The following is a 13,674-nucleotide window of genomic DNA, read 5'->3' on the forward strand; positions in this document are numbered from 1 at the left end:
TCTAGAATAAAATATATTTATTAGGCAGAATACAATCATAAAATAGTATAATTAGACAAGTATGGTAACGCCATACAAACGTGGCAGCGTATCTTGTATGTGCGCGCGCTCACTGCGCGTCGTGTGCGGATGCACACATTCGCATAATCTCGCGGTGAACTTGCGTTGCATTGCATAGCGCCTGTCATCACAAGCGCCAATATTAACAGAATGGATGCGGTTGCTCAGTGTTTCAAAAATTACATCAAACGGTAGTCGTGTTCATTGTTGTGTTTGTTGGTGGTTTGAACAAAAGCACCTCAAATTCAAAATTGTTTAGCATTTCATTTATATTTTACAATCATATTCCATAATCAAGATACCAATTAGCGATGCTGCTATAAAAATATCGATATGTAAGTATCTACTGTATTTAACAATGGTTATTTCAATATAGCTCGAGATTACTGTGATGAATACCTTTTTTTTTCAAATTATATTTACAACCTGTAAGTACAACTAAAATAATAATGTAACAACCCTACGCACCAAGCGAAGTGGAGGATTTACGCGCCGAACAGGCACGAGTAGCCCTACTTGCTCTTATTATACTGTAATGATAATATTATTGTATGCCAAAATGTAACCCTACACCGCTTTTATTCTCATGTAAATTTTGTAGAACAAACTACTCCAAAAATGATTTCTTTAGTTATATCCTCCAATAATGGTTCTCTTGGGATTTCTATAATAAACACTTATCTTTGGGTTATTCTTACACAGTTTTAAGAAGAAAGTAAGAGAAGTATTTTTTTAATTTAATTTGCGCGTAACAGTGAACTGTTCCTAATTTTCGGGATGTTACTTTATTATCTATAGTTTATGTTTATGTTGTTGTATTTTAATGTAGTTGAATCGTAACTTACTTGCTAAATTCTTGTTTGTGATTGTGGACCTCAAGGTCTATTAGTTCTAATCGATGTTTTTGTATCATTTACCTGTTTTATAATTGCTTGTTTCAAAAAAAATAGGCTTTATTTTTAGTGTAAAACCTACCTAACGCGGCAACCTGTTGGGACCTGTTGGAACCAGTAGGTTCTGAAAGTTCGTACAGCCAACCAGCTAAACATAAACTCTCTTCAGACTTCACGGCGATGCCTTCATGTGCGAATTGTTTATTTCAACAATTTTCCACAATGGCTATTGCATTACGAGATTTATAGCCACGTAACCATCGGTGAAATAATCGAATTCACGGTCGTCGACATTGCTAACTTGCGAAACGTATATATTTTTATAGCGTTCACATATTTAAGTACCAGGTAGGTAGATTACAGTGTTAATTACATTATTGTTTTTAGTAGCAGTAGAGTTCCTTGTGTAAAAGTTCGTCCAGGTACTGACACCTTATCTATTTCTGCCACCAAGCAGCAATGTGAGCATTACTGCGTTTCGATGTTGGTGAAATTAGACATGAAATTGCACTTCGGTCGTTTTAACTCACTTATGTCTCAGAGTGATGGGCGCAATCGTGTGTTGCCCGTCAGATCATTGCGATTTAAAGCTGTGAGCGGCACTACAACTGCTATGGACAGGCGTGTCGCTTACCACCAGGAGCACGACTAGTTCGTCCCATCACTTGGCGTCATAAAAAAATTCAGAGACAGTCCAAGCCTTTATTTATATCCTTAAAGGCCTATTCTCACATGTGACGATCAGCACCGTATCGTTCAGTATCATTACCATTCGCACTTTCATTTACCTGCGATAAACTCTTTTACTGTCCATGAAAAATTAAATACCAGAATATAATAAGTACGGGGTACCCCGTTTCGCCATCTGGATCTCAAAAACCTTTAACAAACAAGCTTTACATTGCAATTTCCAAGCGCTTTCTGTGAAGCGGCCGTCTACTGCTTCTCTAAAGAGAAGTATCATCAACGTACCGACAAAATTCAACGACTTGCTTTGAACATTTTATATTGAAACGATATAAGCACTACAGCGCAAGAAAAGTAGTGATGTTTTTGTGTGGGGCATTATTTAAATACAGCCCATGAAGGAGTTAATTTAGACACTTGTAGCACAATCTTGTGCTTGTAGTACGCTGTCACATGCTGCGTGCGTGCTCTCAGTGAAAATATTCTCGTCGGAACAATATTGACGTCACTGACTCTGACAAGTACAGATAGCTTCGCACAAAATGTATGGAACAATATCTGACGTCCAGGGCACTGATCATAACATATCGGCACTGATATGTACGGATCGGTCTTAAGAGTTCAAATCTTTTTACTTCATTGCTCAAATTACATATGAAATCGTCTTGCTTTTTCATTAAAACGACGGCGCGATGTTTTGTAATTAGTTCGAAATCATGATTTTATATTATTATCGTATTAGACCCGTTTTATGATAACACGTTTTTCTGATAGCAAATTGAAAGGTTGTTACAGTTGAACAAAATAAATATAAAATTATAAAAGATTAAAATGGAGCTCTAGAAAGTAGATCCATTGCTCTGTTATTGTACAGAATGGGAGTGTAGAAAATGGGCGGGGAAAACCTCTCCAAGTGACATCTGCTAAGACCCGTGATCTACTTGAATGCAGCGGGGAAGAGCTTTGCCTTTATATTAATAGAATAGTTTTTCGATCTTTTCACATATGCATTGATACGAGTATGATAATGCAATCTCTTTATTTGTTTAATGAATTATTTTTCTTTATTTGAAATTTAATTGAGTTTTTTGGTAAATTGTTATGTAAAATGTAAATTGTTGACATTTGGTAAATTGTAATTATATTTTAATTGACACAACCAGTGGGCCAGAATGTTATAGCTTTAAACGAGAGGTAGGGGGAGTGTAGAGATTGCTACACGCTTTTGTACAATTCTGGGTATTTTCTAACAAATTTGCATACTTACTTAAAATATAAATACATTTATGGTTTATAGCTGTCTGTAAACTTCTTCTTTATAGGTTGAAAATTATGCGAATCAATTTCTTTTGTAGGGTAATTAATTAGAGAAAGAGCATCCGTACTATTTCTCCACATGATGATATTATAGCTAAGCCATTCATAAGCGTACGCGTAATAAATATGTGACATTAGAAAGTTTGGATATAAATTTCTGGATGTCAGATTTCCAATATATATCTATTTTTAGGCCACGAAAAATAACTTTATTCATGGTTTATGTATGTATTACCGGTAAGTAAGTTCAAACGTGCAAGTGTCCTCCCCGACAATTTCACTTTCTTCTGCTACCGCACAGAGATAACACCGTTTAGATCTATTTAAATATTCTTATTTTGGTACGAAAGTAAAACCTGATGAGTTATAAAACGTCCTGGAATAAAAGTTATTGTTAACGATATTAGTAATATAGTCATGCGTGGTTGTCCATATTTTGCAAATAACCTTGTATAATAAAGAACAAAATTAAATAAATGTAACACATAACAATTTGATAAGGAGCAGATTTCTCTTGAGAATACCGGCATTGTACTGGGGGCCAAAAGTATAAAAATCTCGGACAATGGTGAGAATGTTTGGGTTCATCATTAATTCATTGTACATGCAGGAGTTGGTTGGTACGGAGAAAGGTGGAACGGAGGTAACAGAATTCCGATACTGGGGCCCTACTCTCGAAGCACGAAATCCGTAGTTACAGCCGTTTTCCCACTATGGATGGCCTTCGGAACTATTCTCGAAGTCCGTCAACGATAAGACGGGCCAGGCCTCTACCACGAGTTTACTGTGACAGTTGTCGCTAGCGACCGCGTAAATTACTTCACAATTTTGTATGGCAAATTATACAGCGCCCCTAGCGGTCACAAGAAGAAACAACATTTTGTATACAAAACCTGTACTAGAACACCTTATTATTTGTTATATATATTATTAAATATTTGATTTTGAATTAGAATTCCGAACGAATATTTCATTCCGAATGTGTCATCATTTATTTAAACGTATAAACAATACTTAAAAATTGTTTCGTTGAGAATTTTTGTTTAATTCTGTTTTCTACTAACATGAAACAACCTAAACACTTCTTCAGTTTTGAAATAGCAGAATCTAATTATACTTAATTAATTGAAATAAATAGAAATATGGGATTTCCAACTCAAATCAGAGCAAGCTCTGCTTAAATACAATAAGAAGAACGTTTAGTTATTTGCTAACTAGATAATGTATAGATATAAGGTAATAAAAAGATATTAAAACCACTTTATTCCGAGAAATTGTAGCAAAGAGATTATTTTTTTAGGGCAATGTAAGTAAACGCGCGTGGCGAATATTCAACGTATCGATATACGGATACAATAAGAGAAAGAAGAAGATCGTCCCGATAGTTATACTATTAAATTACAGTATTAAATGCACTTTCATACAAGGAAGATGGTGGCCTCTGCCTATACCGATGGGAAAAGTATGTACAAAGTTTCATCAAAATACGTTCAGCCGTTAGACCGTGATTAACAAACAGGTGAAATATGAGATATAGGTACATATTTGAATAGGTAATGTCAATAATAATTACGTGCACTGTTTGTGCAAAATAGGTACAGTCAGCATAAAAATAATCAGAGAATTTTATAAACATTAACTTTATCACAATTCGTCTAAGGCGCACTTTCGGTGACAAAGAGTAGACGAATGTCAGGGATACAAAGACAATGATATTCAATAAAATAAATAACCTGCTAATTTGAGTCACACACATGTACTTTATACCTACCGTAAAATATTAAGAGAAAAATTAAGAAAAAATCATTTGTGAGGAGAGACAACGCACTTTTTCAGTCGGCTGTACATTGATGATTAGTTCTAACTTCTATAAATAGAAGTACATAAATGACGTCGAAGATCAATCTAATACCATCTATATTAGATAAAAGTGACACAAGATGATGGTGACTCAACTATTCGTAAGTGTAAATTCAAAGAACAACAACACAACAACATAGTTATTCTAACATGAGTGTAAGCATTAAGCATTTAGTAGCAGTAGAGCTCCTTGTGAAAGAGTTCGTACGTGGAACTACTGCCACCTTACCTATAAATAAATAAATAATTCTGCCGCCAAGTAGTAATGTCAGCATTATTGCGTTCCGGTTTTGAAGGGTGGTTGGAAGGGTGCAAGGTGCTGGTGAAATTACAGGCACATGGGACTTGTCAACTTATGCCTCCCGGCGACTGACGCAGTCTCAGATCTTTGCAATTTAAAGCTCTGAGTGGCACTGCAACTGTAATGGACAGGCGTACAGCTTACCGGGCGCACGACTTGTTCGTCCTGTCACTTTATATTACCTATGTGCATTGACTTACAAATAAATGGACGACGGGTCTAATACAAAAACCACGAAAAAAATGTCCCAAGTCAACCTATTTAAACGTAGTGACATGTTAAGGAATATGAAAAAGCTAAAACGTTGAATTTAAATTGTAATGTCATCGCAGTACTGTATAATTTTGCTTGCTTCGCTGTCAGTCGAACAAACGAAGACTAAAGCGTGAATGACGCTCTGTATACGATTTTAACGCCCTATAAGTTCGGACACTTTTTAGCGCGGACCCGACGTCCATATAATTGTAAGTCAATGCCTATGTGTAAAAAAAACATACCTAAAAGTATGTTACAACCACTTAACACAACAAACAAGTCTTTAACTATTTAGGTACTTTCTTTTGAAATGAAACTATTTTTTTTCTGTTCTAAATCGTGGATAAGATTGTAACGTTTCGGTTTCGTTACAGGTCCTATGGTCTCAACACTGACTGAAAAGGTGTTAGTCATCAATCAATTGCCATTAGTCATCAATAACTGCCACCGTGGCCGAACGGTTACCATGCCGGACTGCCACGCAGAGGTGCCAGGTTCGATTCCCGGGCCGGGAGAACTATTTGTATAGCCTGCATTTATTTCTCTCGTGAGTCTGGGTGTAATTTGTGGTTGTCTATGTGTGTGTCCATGGCACCCTCGACACAGGGTTTCCTAGTGCGGGGCTATGTTGAGTGTGTGCGTTATAATTATTATTAATTATGTCGAATATTGATACAAACCCTATTCTGAACTATAATTCAGTAGCGGAGACCTTACATATTTCTGCCGCCAAGCAGTAATGTGAGCATTACTGCGTTTCGGTTTTGAAGGGTAGGTGTTGGTGAAATTATAGGCACATGGGACTTGACAACTTGTCTCAGGGTGACGGGCGCAGTGGCATTGTCTCTCAGATCTTTGTGATTTAAAGCTCTAAGGGGCACTGGCATCATAAGAGTTATTTATTTACAGTCAACACCAGAAGTCGTCGTTAAATACCAACTGGCCACCTTGGACTCAATCAACAAACGTGACAAGAGGCTTATACCTATAAGCCTCGTGCCTCGGAATTAGTAGAGGCAAAGCTGCAGAACCTTGAATACCGCCGTAAAGTTGTCAGCTTATCGGTATTCTACAGGATAAATCATGGAGAGTGTGCGATGGAATTGCATAATTTGATTCCGCTTTCCCTTTTCCATCATCGGGGGACTAGGCGTAGGCTGGAATTCTACCCCTATGTTGCGGATATTACAAGGATACGCACGAAGCGTCATGCTTCCACATTTATATGGCGAACGGCTATGGGGTGGAATTCCCTGCCTGCAGACTTGTTCCCTGAAAGTTGTAACTTGGACCTTTTCAAGGCGAGAGTGAATAGGTATTATTTAGGTGTGCATGCTACATCGTCGACCTCATCGTCACTTTCCATCGGTTGAAATGGAGGTCAAATGCGCACTTACTTTTTATTAATAAAAATCACGTAGAGTGTGCTATGGAAAGTTAAATACCAACTGGCCACCTTGGACTCAATCAACAAACGTGACAAGAGGCTTATACCTATAAGCCTCGTGAGTACTCGTGACTCGGAATTAGTAGAGGCAAAGCTGCAGAACCTTGAATACCGCCGTAAAGTTGTCAGCTTATCGGTATTCTACAGGATAAATCATGGAGAGTGTGCGATGGAATTGCATAATTTAATTTCGCCTTCCCCTTTCCATCACAGGAGGACTAGACGTAAGCTTGGGGTCCACCCCTATGTTGTGGATATTCCAAAGATTCGAATGAAGCGTTACGCTTGTACATTTATATGGCGACCGGCTATGGACTGGAATTCCCTACCTGCAGACTTGTTCCTTGAACGTTATAACTTGGACCTTTTCAAGGCGAGAGTGAATAGGCATTACTTAGGTGAGCATGCTTTATCGTCGACCTCATCGTCACTTTCCATCCGGTGCGATGAAGGTCAAATGCGCACTTACATTTCATAAAAAATACAACGTAATTTTAACTCTTATTACATGGCCATAAAGATTATTCCGACCAGCATAATGCAAATTCATGTCGACAAGTGTGGTAACTCCCTTAGACTGAATTTACTTTACTGCAGTGCAGGCTCGTGAATTCACGCAGCAAACGTACCGTAGTAGTAGTACCTACTAGTACTATTAGTAGTTTATACGTTAGTTTATTATGTTATGTAGTACAATTCCATTTAAAAAATTGGCTTCCATTCCGTGCCGCGGTAATGTAAACAGTTACTAAACGAAAGTCAACTTTTGGGAAATAGCTATTAAAGTTTCAGTAATTAAGTTTAAATTTAAAAAGCGAGTGTTTCGTTTAGTGACGGTATTGTTTTCAACTTGCGATATACTTAAGGCGCACTATAAGTTTCCGGAACTGACCACTTGCATAAACAATATTTAAAAAGTAATTACAACATTTGAAAATGTAACTCTTTGGCTGTAGAATAGTTTGTTTCATCTGACTGTAGAAATTGGTTGTCTATATCACCATGGATTTAACTCGTAAAAAATTTCGTAGTATGATTTTCTACGACTTTAAGTGTAATTTAACAGCTCAGCGGAGCTTCACTCGGCTTCAAACTGCTTTTGGCGATGAAGTACCATGCACGACGAATATTTATAGCTGGTTTGCAGAAATTAAACGCGGTCGTGTGAATCTCAGTGACGAATCTCGTGATGGTCGCCCGTCCTGCCCGTCTGCTGTGAACAACAAAAACATCGATGCTGTGCGCCGTATGATCAAAACAGACAGACATGTGACATACCATGAGATTCGGGCATGGGCATGAGTCAAATACAATCAATATTACACAAACATTTGGGTATGAAAAACCTGTGCTCTTGGTGGATCCCACACAATTTGACTGAGGCTCAAAAAACGGATCGCGTCATTTGGTGCAATGCCATACTTACTAAATACAACAAGGGGCGTCAAATTTGGTGTGGGACATAGTCACAGGTGACGAAAGATGGATTTATAGTTACGATCCTAAAACAAAGCAGCAATCGAGCGTATGGGTCTTTCGAGATGAGCCGAAACCAACCAAAGTGGCGCGCGTGCAAAGTGCCTCTAAGCGGATGATTGCTTCTTTTTTTAATAAAACTGGATACGTGACTGCTGTTGCTTTGGAGAATCGTTGTACCGTGAATAGTGATTGGTACACGACCATTTGTTTGCCGTAAGTTATTGACAAACTCCGTAAAAATAACCGTAACCACCACCATAATGCCAGTCCTCACACGGCCAGACAGAGAAATGAATTTTTGAAGGTGAACAACGTTGACCTTATGAGCCATCCCGCGTACAGTCCCGACCTGGTACGTTGTGACTTTTATTTATTTCCAAAAATTAAGAACCAGTTACGCGGTCAATGATTTTCATCACCTGAAGAGGCTTTCGAAGAGTATGAAAAATATGTTTCAGAAATTGTCACGGAGGAGTAGTATAATTTTTTTTTTCAAAATTGGTTCATTCGTATAAAAAAGTGCATTAACGCTAACGGAGAATATTTTGAGAAACAATAAATTCATTTCTGACCATTTACAGTATTTTTTTCTTATTCATTCCGGAAACTTATAGTGTGCCCCATGTACTAGCGATTTTTGTACAAGTCGAAACCAAATGCCTACACGCATGTTTATAAGCGATTCTGTTATCTGATTCATGAATTAATTTTATCTTGATAACTTTATCACAGCCATGAGTGGGCCCGTCACGTGACCAGAATTTGGTATAACTCCATAATTACCCAATTATTTGTATTTGCATTAGAAGATTTAAAGGCCTTGTTCTGTGAAGAGAGTCCAAGTTTAACGTCTACCACACTCGGTGCACAGTAAACATGATCGTAAAGTTTTTGATTTATTGTTTCTATCTTATCGTCACCCTTCGAATAGCGAAAGGTTTAATGCGGCTTGAATTATTGATCGAGAAACGGTTTGTTATGAAATATGATGCTATTTCTATGCACCTATAATGTAATAAAAGAATTGCTAGTAATACAAACTATTATTTAACTAAGGTCTATGTTATTGAACTACGACATTGGTAGGTTCCATCTACATATATTATTTTACGTTATTCACCAATCAACATTGGTCTTTAATAGCCAACATTCGAAGGACCCATAAAGAAAAAGAAATTAATTTCTCTCTCTTTTTTATGTCCGTGGTTAAAGCGCTGCTTGCATGATTTGCTTTTCAAATTAATGAGGATTTAAAGTGCAGGCCCAAAATAAATTGTTGGAGAATTTTTAAGCTTGAGGAGTTACCGTGAACTATGATAACTGAAAGTAGTACCATAGCTGTTGAAAGAAATGGTGTGGTAAAGTGGTGTGTGGTACGCTGTGTAATTTAGTTGGCAGCTTAGTTGAGGAGCTAGCAGGCTCGCCATTAGTTGCCACCCGTAGATAGCCCATGGCGCAGGTAACGCCGCCGCCGCCGTCGGGATAAAAACACCACTCGAAGCGGAGCGAATGAGCGATTGTGGCCTTACCTAGATAACGACTTACCACACAAAAAGAATCCAACTATTAACAGCATAACTTTGGACTACAGCTAACATAGAAATGCACACTTGTATCTCACACATCGATTACGAAGTCAACCTTATACACTCATATCAATGAATCAACCTCTGTCTCGAATCTCCAGCGCGCACCAAGCCGCCCTAATCACCCATTGATATCACACGTACGATAATATAAATAAACCATAATGAATGAATGAACTTATAAACTTATAAGTCTTACATGTAAATTCGTCGTTCGAATCGCGACATAGCTGGGCGCGTAGGCGTCGTGCTTGAATGAAAATAAACATTTTCGTTGGTGGCTTACCTCTCGATTTTGATTACACGATCCAGGTTAACGGTATATTCACAGCACTCAGATAAGTTCATATATAGGTTGGATCACTAAACTTGTGGGCATATCACTGTTTTGGTGGCGGGCACGCGGCGCGATCGGGCAGGACAGCACTGCCGGCCGGTTGGTTGGATACTGCGTGGAGAACACAGGCGTAGGTGCGCCTGCGTCGCACACACACAGCTGCTTTCATTCAAATAACGTCCCGCGCGCGGTAGAGGGGCGCGCTTATGAATGGACGTAGTGGAGCCGTGTAGATACCGCTGATAACGCACAGAGCAGCCATTAGACAACATGATACGCGGATCGCTCCAAAATTATGTCCATTCGGCTAGAAAGATAGGCACCACGCAAATATAGCGACTTGGCGTTATTAGATGGCTATTTTGAAATAAATCTAACGAGGGCATTCGACGACAGTAACCCAGATAAACACGGGCAAATATTTACAATTTCTTGTTACATTTTTCCGATTTACAAATCTAATATTTTAACTTTCGTTCTGGCCATAGCACTGTAACTGCACTGTTGAAGGTAACGGATGATATTCGCCTCGCAATGAACAATCGTCTTCTCACTTTGCTTATTGTTCTGGACTTCAGCAGTGCATTCAACTCTGTTAACTATGACGTTTTACATGCGACTCTTCGTTCCTTCAATGTTTATCCTTCGGTTACGGCTTGGTTTTATTCCTACCTTAGAGGCTAACTGTAGTGTGCTCGCTCTGATGACGCTTGACGCTTCATCTGATTGGTGTGACTTAGCTGCGGGCGTCTCTTACGACTTTGGGTGGCGTTCTTTCTCCTCTTTTATTATCTATTTTTATTAACACTGTCACTTCTGTTTTGTCTTCTAACTTCTAACATCTCCACGCTGACGATTTGCAGCTCTACCGCAGCTTTAAGGCATCTGATATTGTTACAGCCGTTGAAGCGCTTAACGCTGACTTACGAAGTATCGCCCGTTGGGCTGAGTACTTTGGCTTGGTGGTGAATCCCAAAAAGTCGCAGGGTATGATTGTGGGAAGTGGGCATATGCGTGACATATTGGATCTAAATTCTGTTCCACTTATAAAGTATAAATAGTGCTGCACTGCAACTAATATTGATCTACTTTTAGATTGCAATTTGGGTTGGCCACCTCATATTAATGAACTCAGTCGAAAAGTCCATTTCTCCTTGCACTCGCTGCGTCTCCAAAACTTTTACCTTTTAAATCTGACATCTATTTAGCCCAATCTCTTATTTTACCCTTCTAAGACTATGCTGATTCCTGCTATTTGGATGCTACAGAAGAGCTGCTAAATAACCTTGAACGGTTGCAAAATCTATGTATCAGGTTTATCTTTGGCCTTCGTAAATTTGACCGAATCTCACACTATCGCAATCAACTCAAGTGGCTTCCCATTCGTCTTCGCAGGAATTTTCATATTGTCTCTGTTCTCTACAATATTCTTTATAATCCTTCGTCTCGCGAGTATTTGAAAGAGCGTTTCAGCTTTCTCAGGTCTCAAGACCAACCCTGTCGCTCTCTCGTTAGGTCCCAGTTATCTTTTCCTTCCTTCAATTCTGGTTTTTATTCTCAGTCCTTCACTGTTCTTCACACTTCCTATTTCTGTTCACAAAAGTACATCATTAGCTACTTTTAAATTGACAGTTAAGGAGCATTATTTTTCTACTGTTCCATCCAGTTTATAGGTATTATATTTTTAAATATGTATTTATCTAGTTTATAATAGCTTAATGTTAAATATTGTATTACACAATTTTGTATTTTGTGCACGTTAAGCCCGTTATTATAATTATTTTTTCCTGTATTTAGGTTTGCAGGAAGAAATTTCTCATAAAAATAAGTAGTACCTTTTGTTTGTGTTTTCCTTTTATTAAATGTATTCTGTGCTTTGCCCTGTGTAATAAATATTATTAAAAAAACTATAAAGTAACCGTCCGCGACCTCGTTTTGGTGATGATTCATCAACAATATTAATTTATCTATCAAATAAAGTCATCAACTAAAGGCAATTTGATACGAATGGCCAAGTTGACTGTATTCACTGGCCCTGGAGATCCTTTTAAGATTAAGGCTCTGCCTTTAAAACCTCTAGCGAGTCCAATTTACTGCATAGGCAAAACTTTTATACAGGCTGTAAATAAGATTCAATAAGAAAAATTAAAAATTAAATTTTGTGTCACTAAGCAAATAACTGTTGGTACCTATCTAACACACCTGTATATACAGTTTGTAATAAATGACTTACTCACTTCACTGGCTCAGCGACCCGAAGTGGATCTTGGCCTCTGACGCCAAAGTACGCCATTTCTGTCGGTCTTGTGCCAATTCCGACCATTCGGACACATTTAGTTCCTTAAGGTCTTTGGCGACTTCATCCTTCCAACGATATCTTGGACGGCCCACTAAGCTCTTTTGGCAGCTCGATCCTCTCCCATTCTTTCCACATGTCCTAGCCAGCGAAGTCGAGCAGATTTTACTTCCCCGATTATGTTCGGCTCTGACACTAGTTCTTCTATCTCTCTACCCAAATTCTCCTTTGATTGGTCCCAGAATCTTTCGAAATATCTTCCGTTCCGCCACTAATAATTTGTGTTCCTCCTTCAGCGTTAGTGTCCATGTTTCACACCCATACATTAAGATTGGCCTAATTACTGTTTTGTAGACACGAACCTTTGTAGTCCTGCTTAGTAACTTGGACACCAACACTTTGTGAAGGGCTGCTGTACATCGTAGCGCGTTTACTATGCGAATGCCGATTTCATCTTCCCTTTTATTTGTGTCGGTAATAGTGCATCCCAGCCAGGTATTTCAATTTGTCGACGCCCTTGTAAGTCGTACTGTTCACTTGGAGGCTTTTGCTCTTCGCATTGAGATCTGTATACCGCTTCATATGCAAGTATTCCGTCTTCTCTCGACTGATTCTGAGACCAAACAGTTTTTATAATAAATGAGGGAGCATTAAAAAAGACATTGATAATATAAATAGATTTTAATGATGTGTAAAACTAACGTTCAATTATCTATACAAATTAAGATTATATAATAACAGTGTGAATAACATAATTAATAACTTTCACGGATTTTTTTTGTGCCAGAAAGCATTATAGTACTTTCAAACGCTGTCTAAGCATTGAAACCCACTGGTCAGCATGCATCAGCATTTCGTCCATAGAAATTAGTCTTTTAGTTGGATTTTATCAGCACTCTTCAGTACCCAAGCGTGCTGACGACACTCCATTAAAAAAACATAATTATGTGTCATGTATAACAGTGTCGATGGTATTTTCAAGTGAGCTGACAAGTGGAGTTCAATCCTAACGCTATTTAACAGGAGGCTAACATTAAGGCCCAATTTATATTGCGGCGGAACAGAATACAAGCGAGTTTTTGTAACGATATTGTACATAGCATAATGAACTTTATGGTTCATAATGCTATGTACAATATCATTACAAAAACTCGCT

The 13,674-nt window shown here is 38.2% G+C and overlaps 1 protein-coding gene across 3 annotated transcripts in view; it reads right to left on the reverse strand.

Annotated features, from left to right (window-relative positions):
- The window catches only part of LOC113226714 (ETS-like protein pointed), a 217,192-nt gene extending 206,851 nt beyond the window's left edge, over positions 1 to 10,341 (reverse strand). For 2 of the 3 annotated variants that reach the window (XM_026459437.1, XM_026459436.1), the window contains exon 1: positions 10,172 to 10,340. In XM_026459437.1, coding sequence (XP_026315222.1) covers positions 10,172 to 10,233 — 62 coding nt within the window. In that variant the 5' untranslated portion in view covers positions 10,234 to 10,340. Of the gene's footprint in view, positions 1 to 10,171 lie in introns of all 3 variants that reach the window. The other variant, XM_026459438.1, reaches the window with a different exon arrangement.
- Between the last annotated feature and the right edge of the window lie 3,333 nt (positions 10,342 to 13,674).

The sequence above is a fragment of the Hyposmocoma kahamanoa genome, unplaced genomic scaffold (genome assembly GCF_003589595.1).
Source record: "Hyposmocoma kahamanoa isolate Upper Pololo Valley unplaced genomic scaffold, ASM358959v1 192, whole genome shotgun sequence".
NCBI classification, from domain to species: domain Eukaryota; kingdom Metazoa; phylum Arthropoda; class Insecta; order Lepidoptera; family Cosmopterigidae; genus Hyposmocoma; species Hyposmocoma kahamanoa.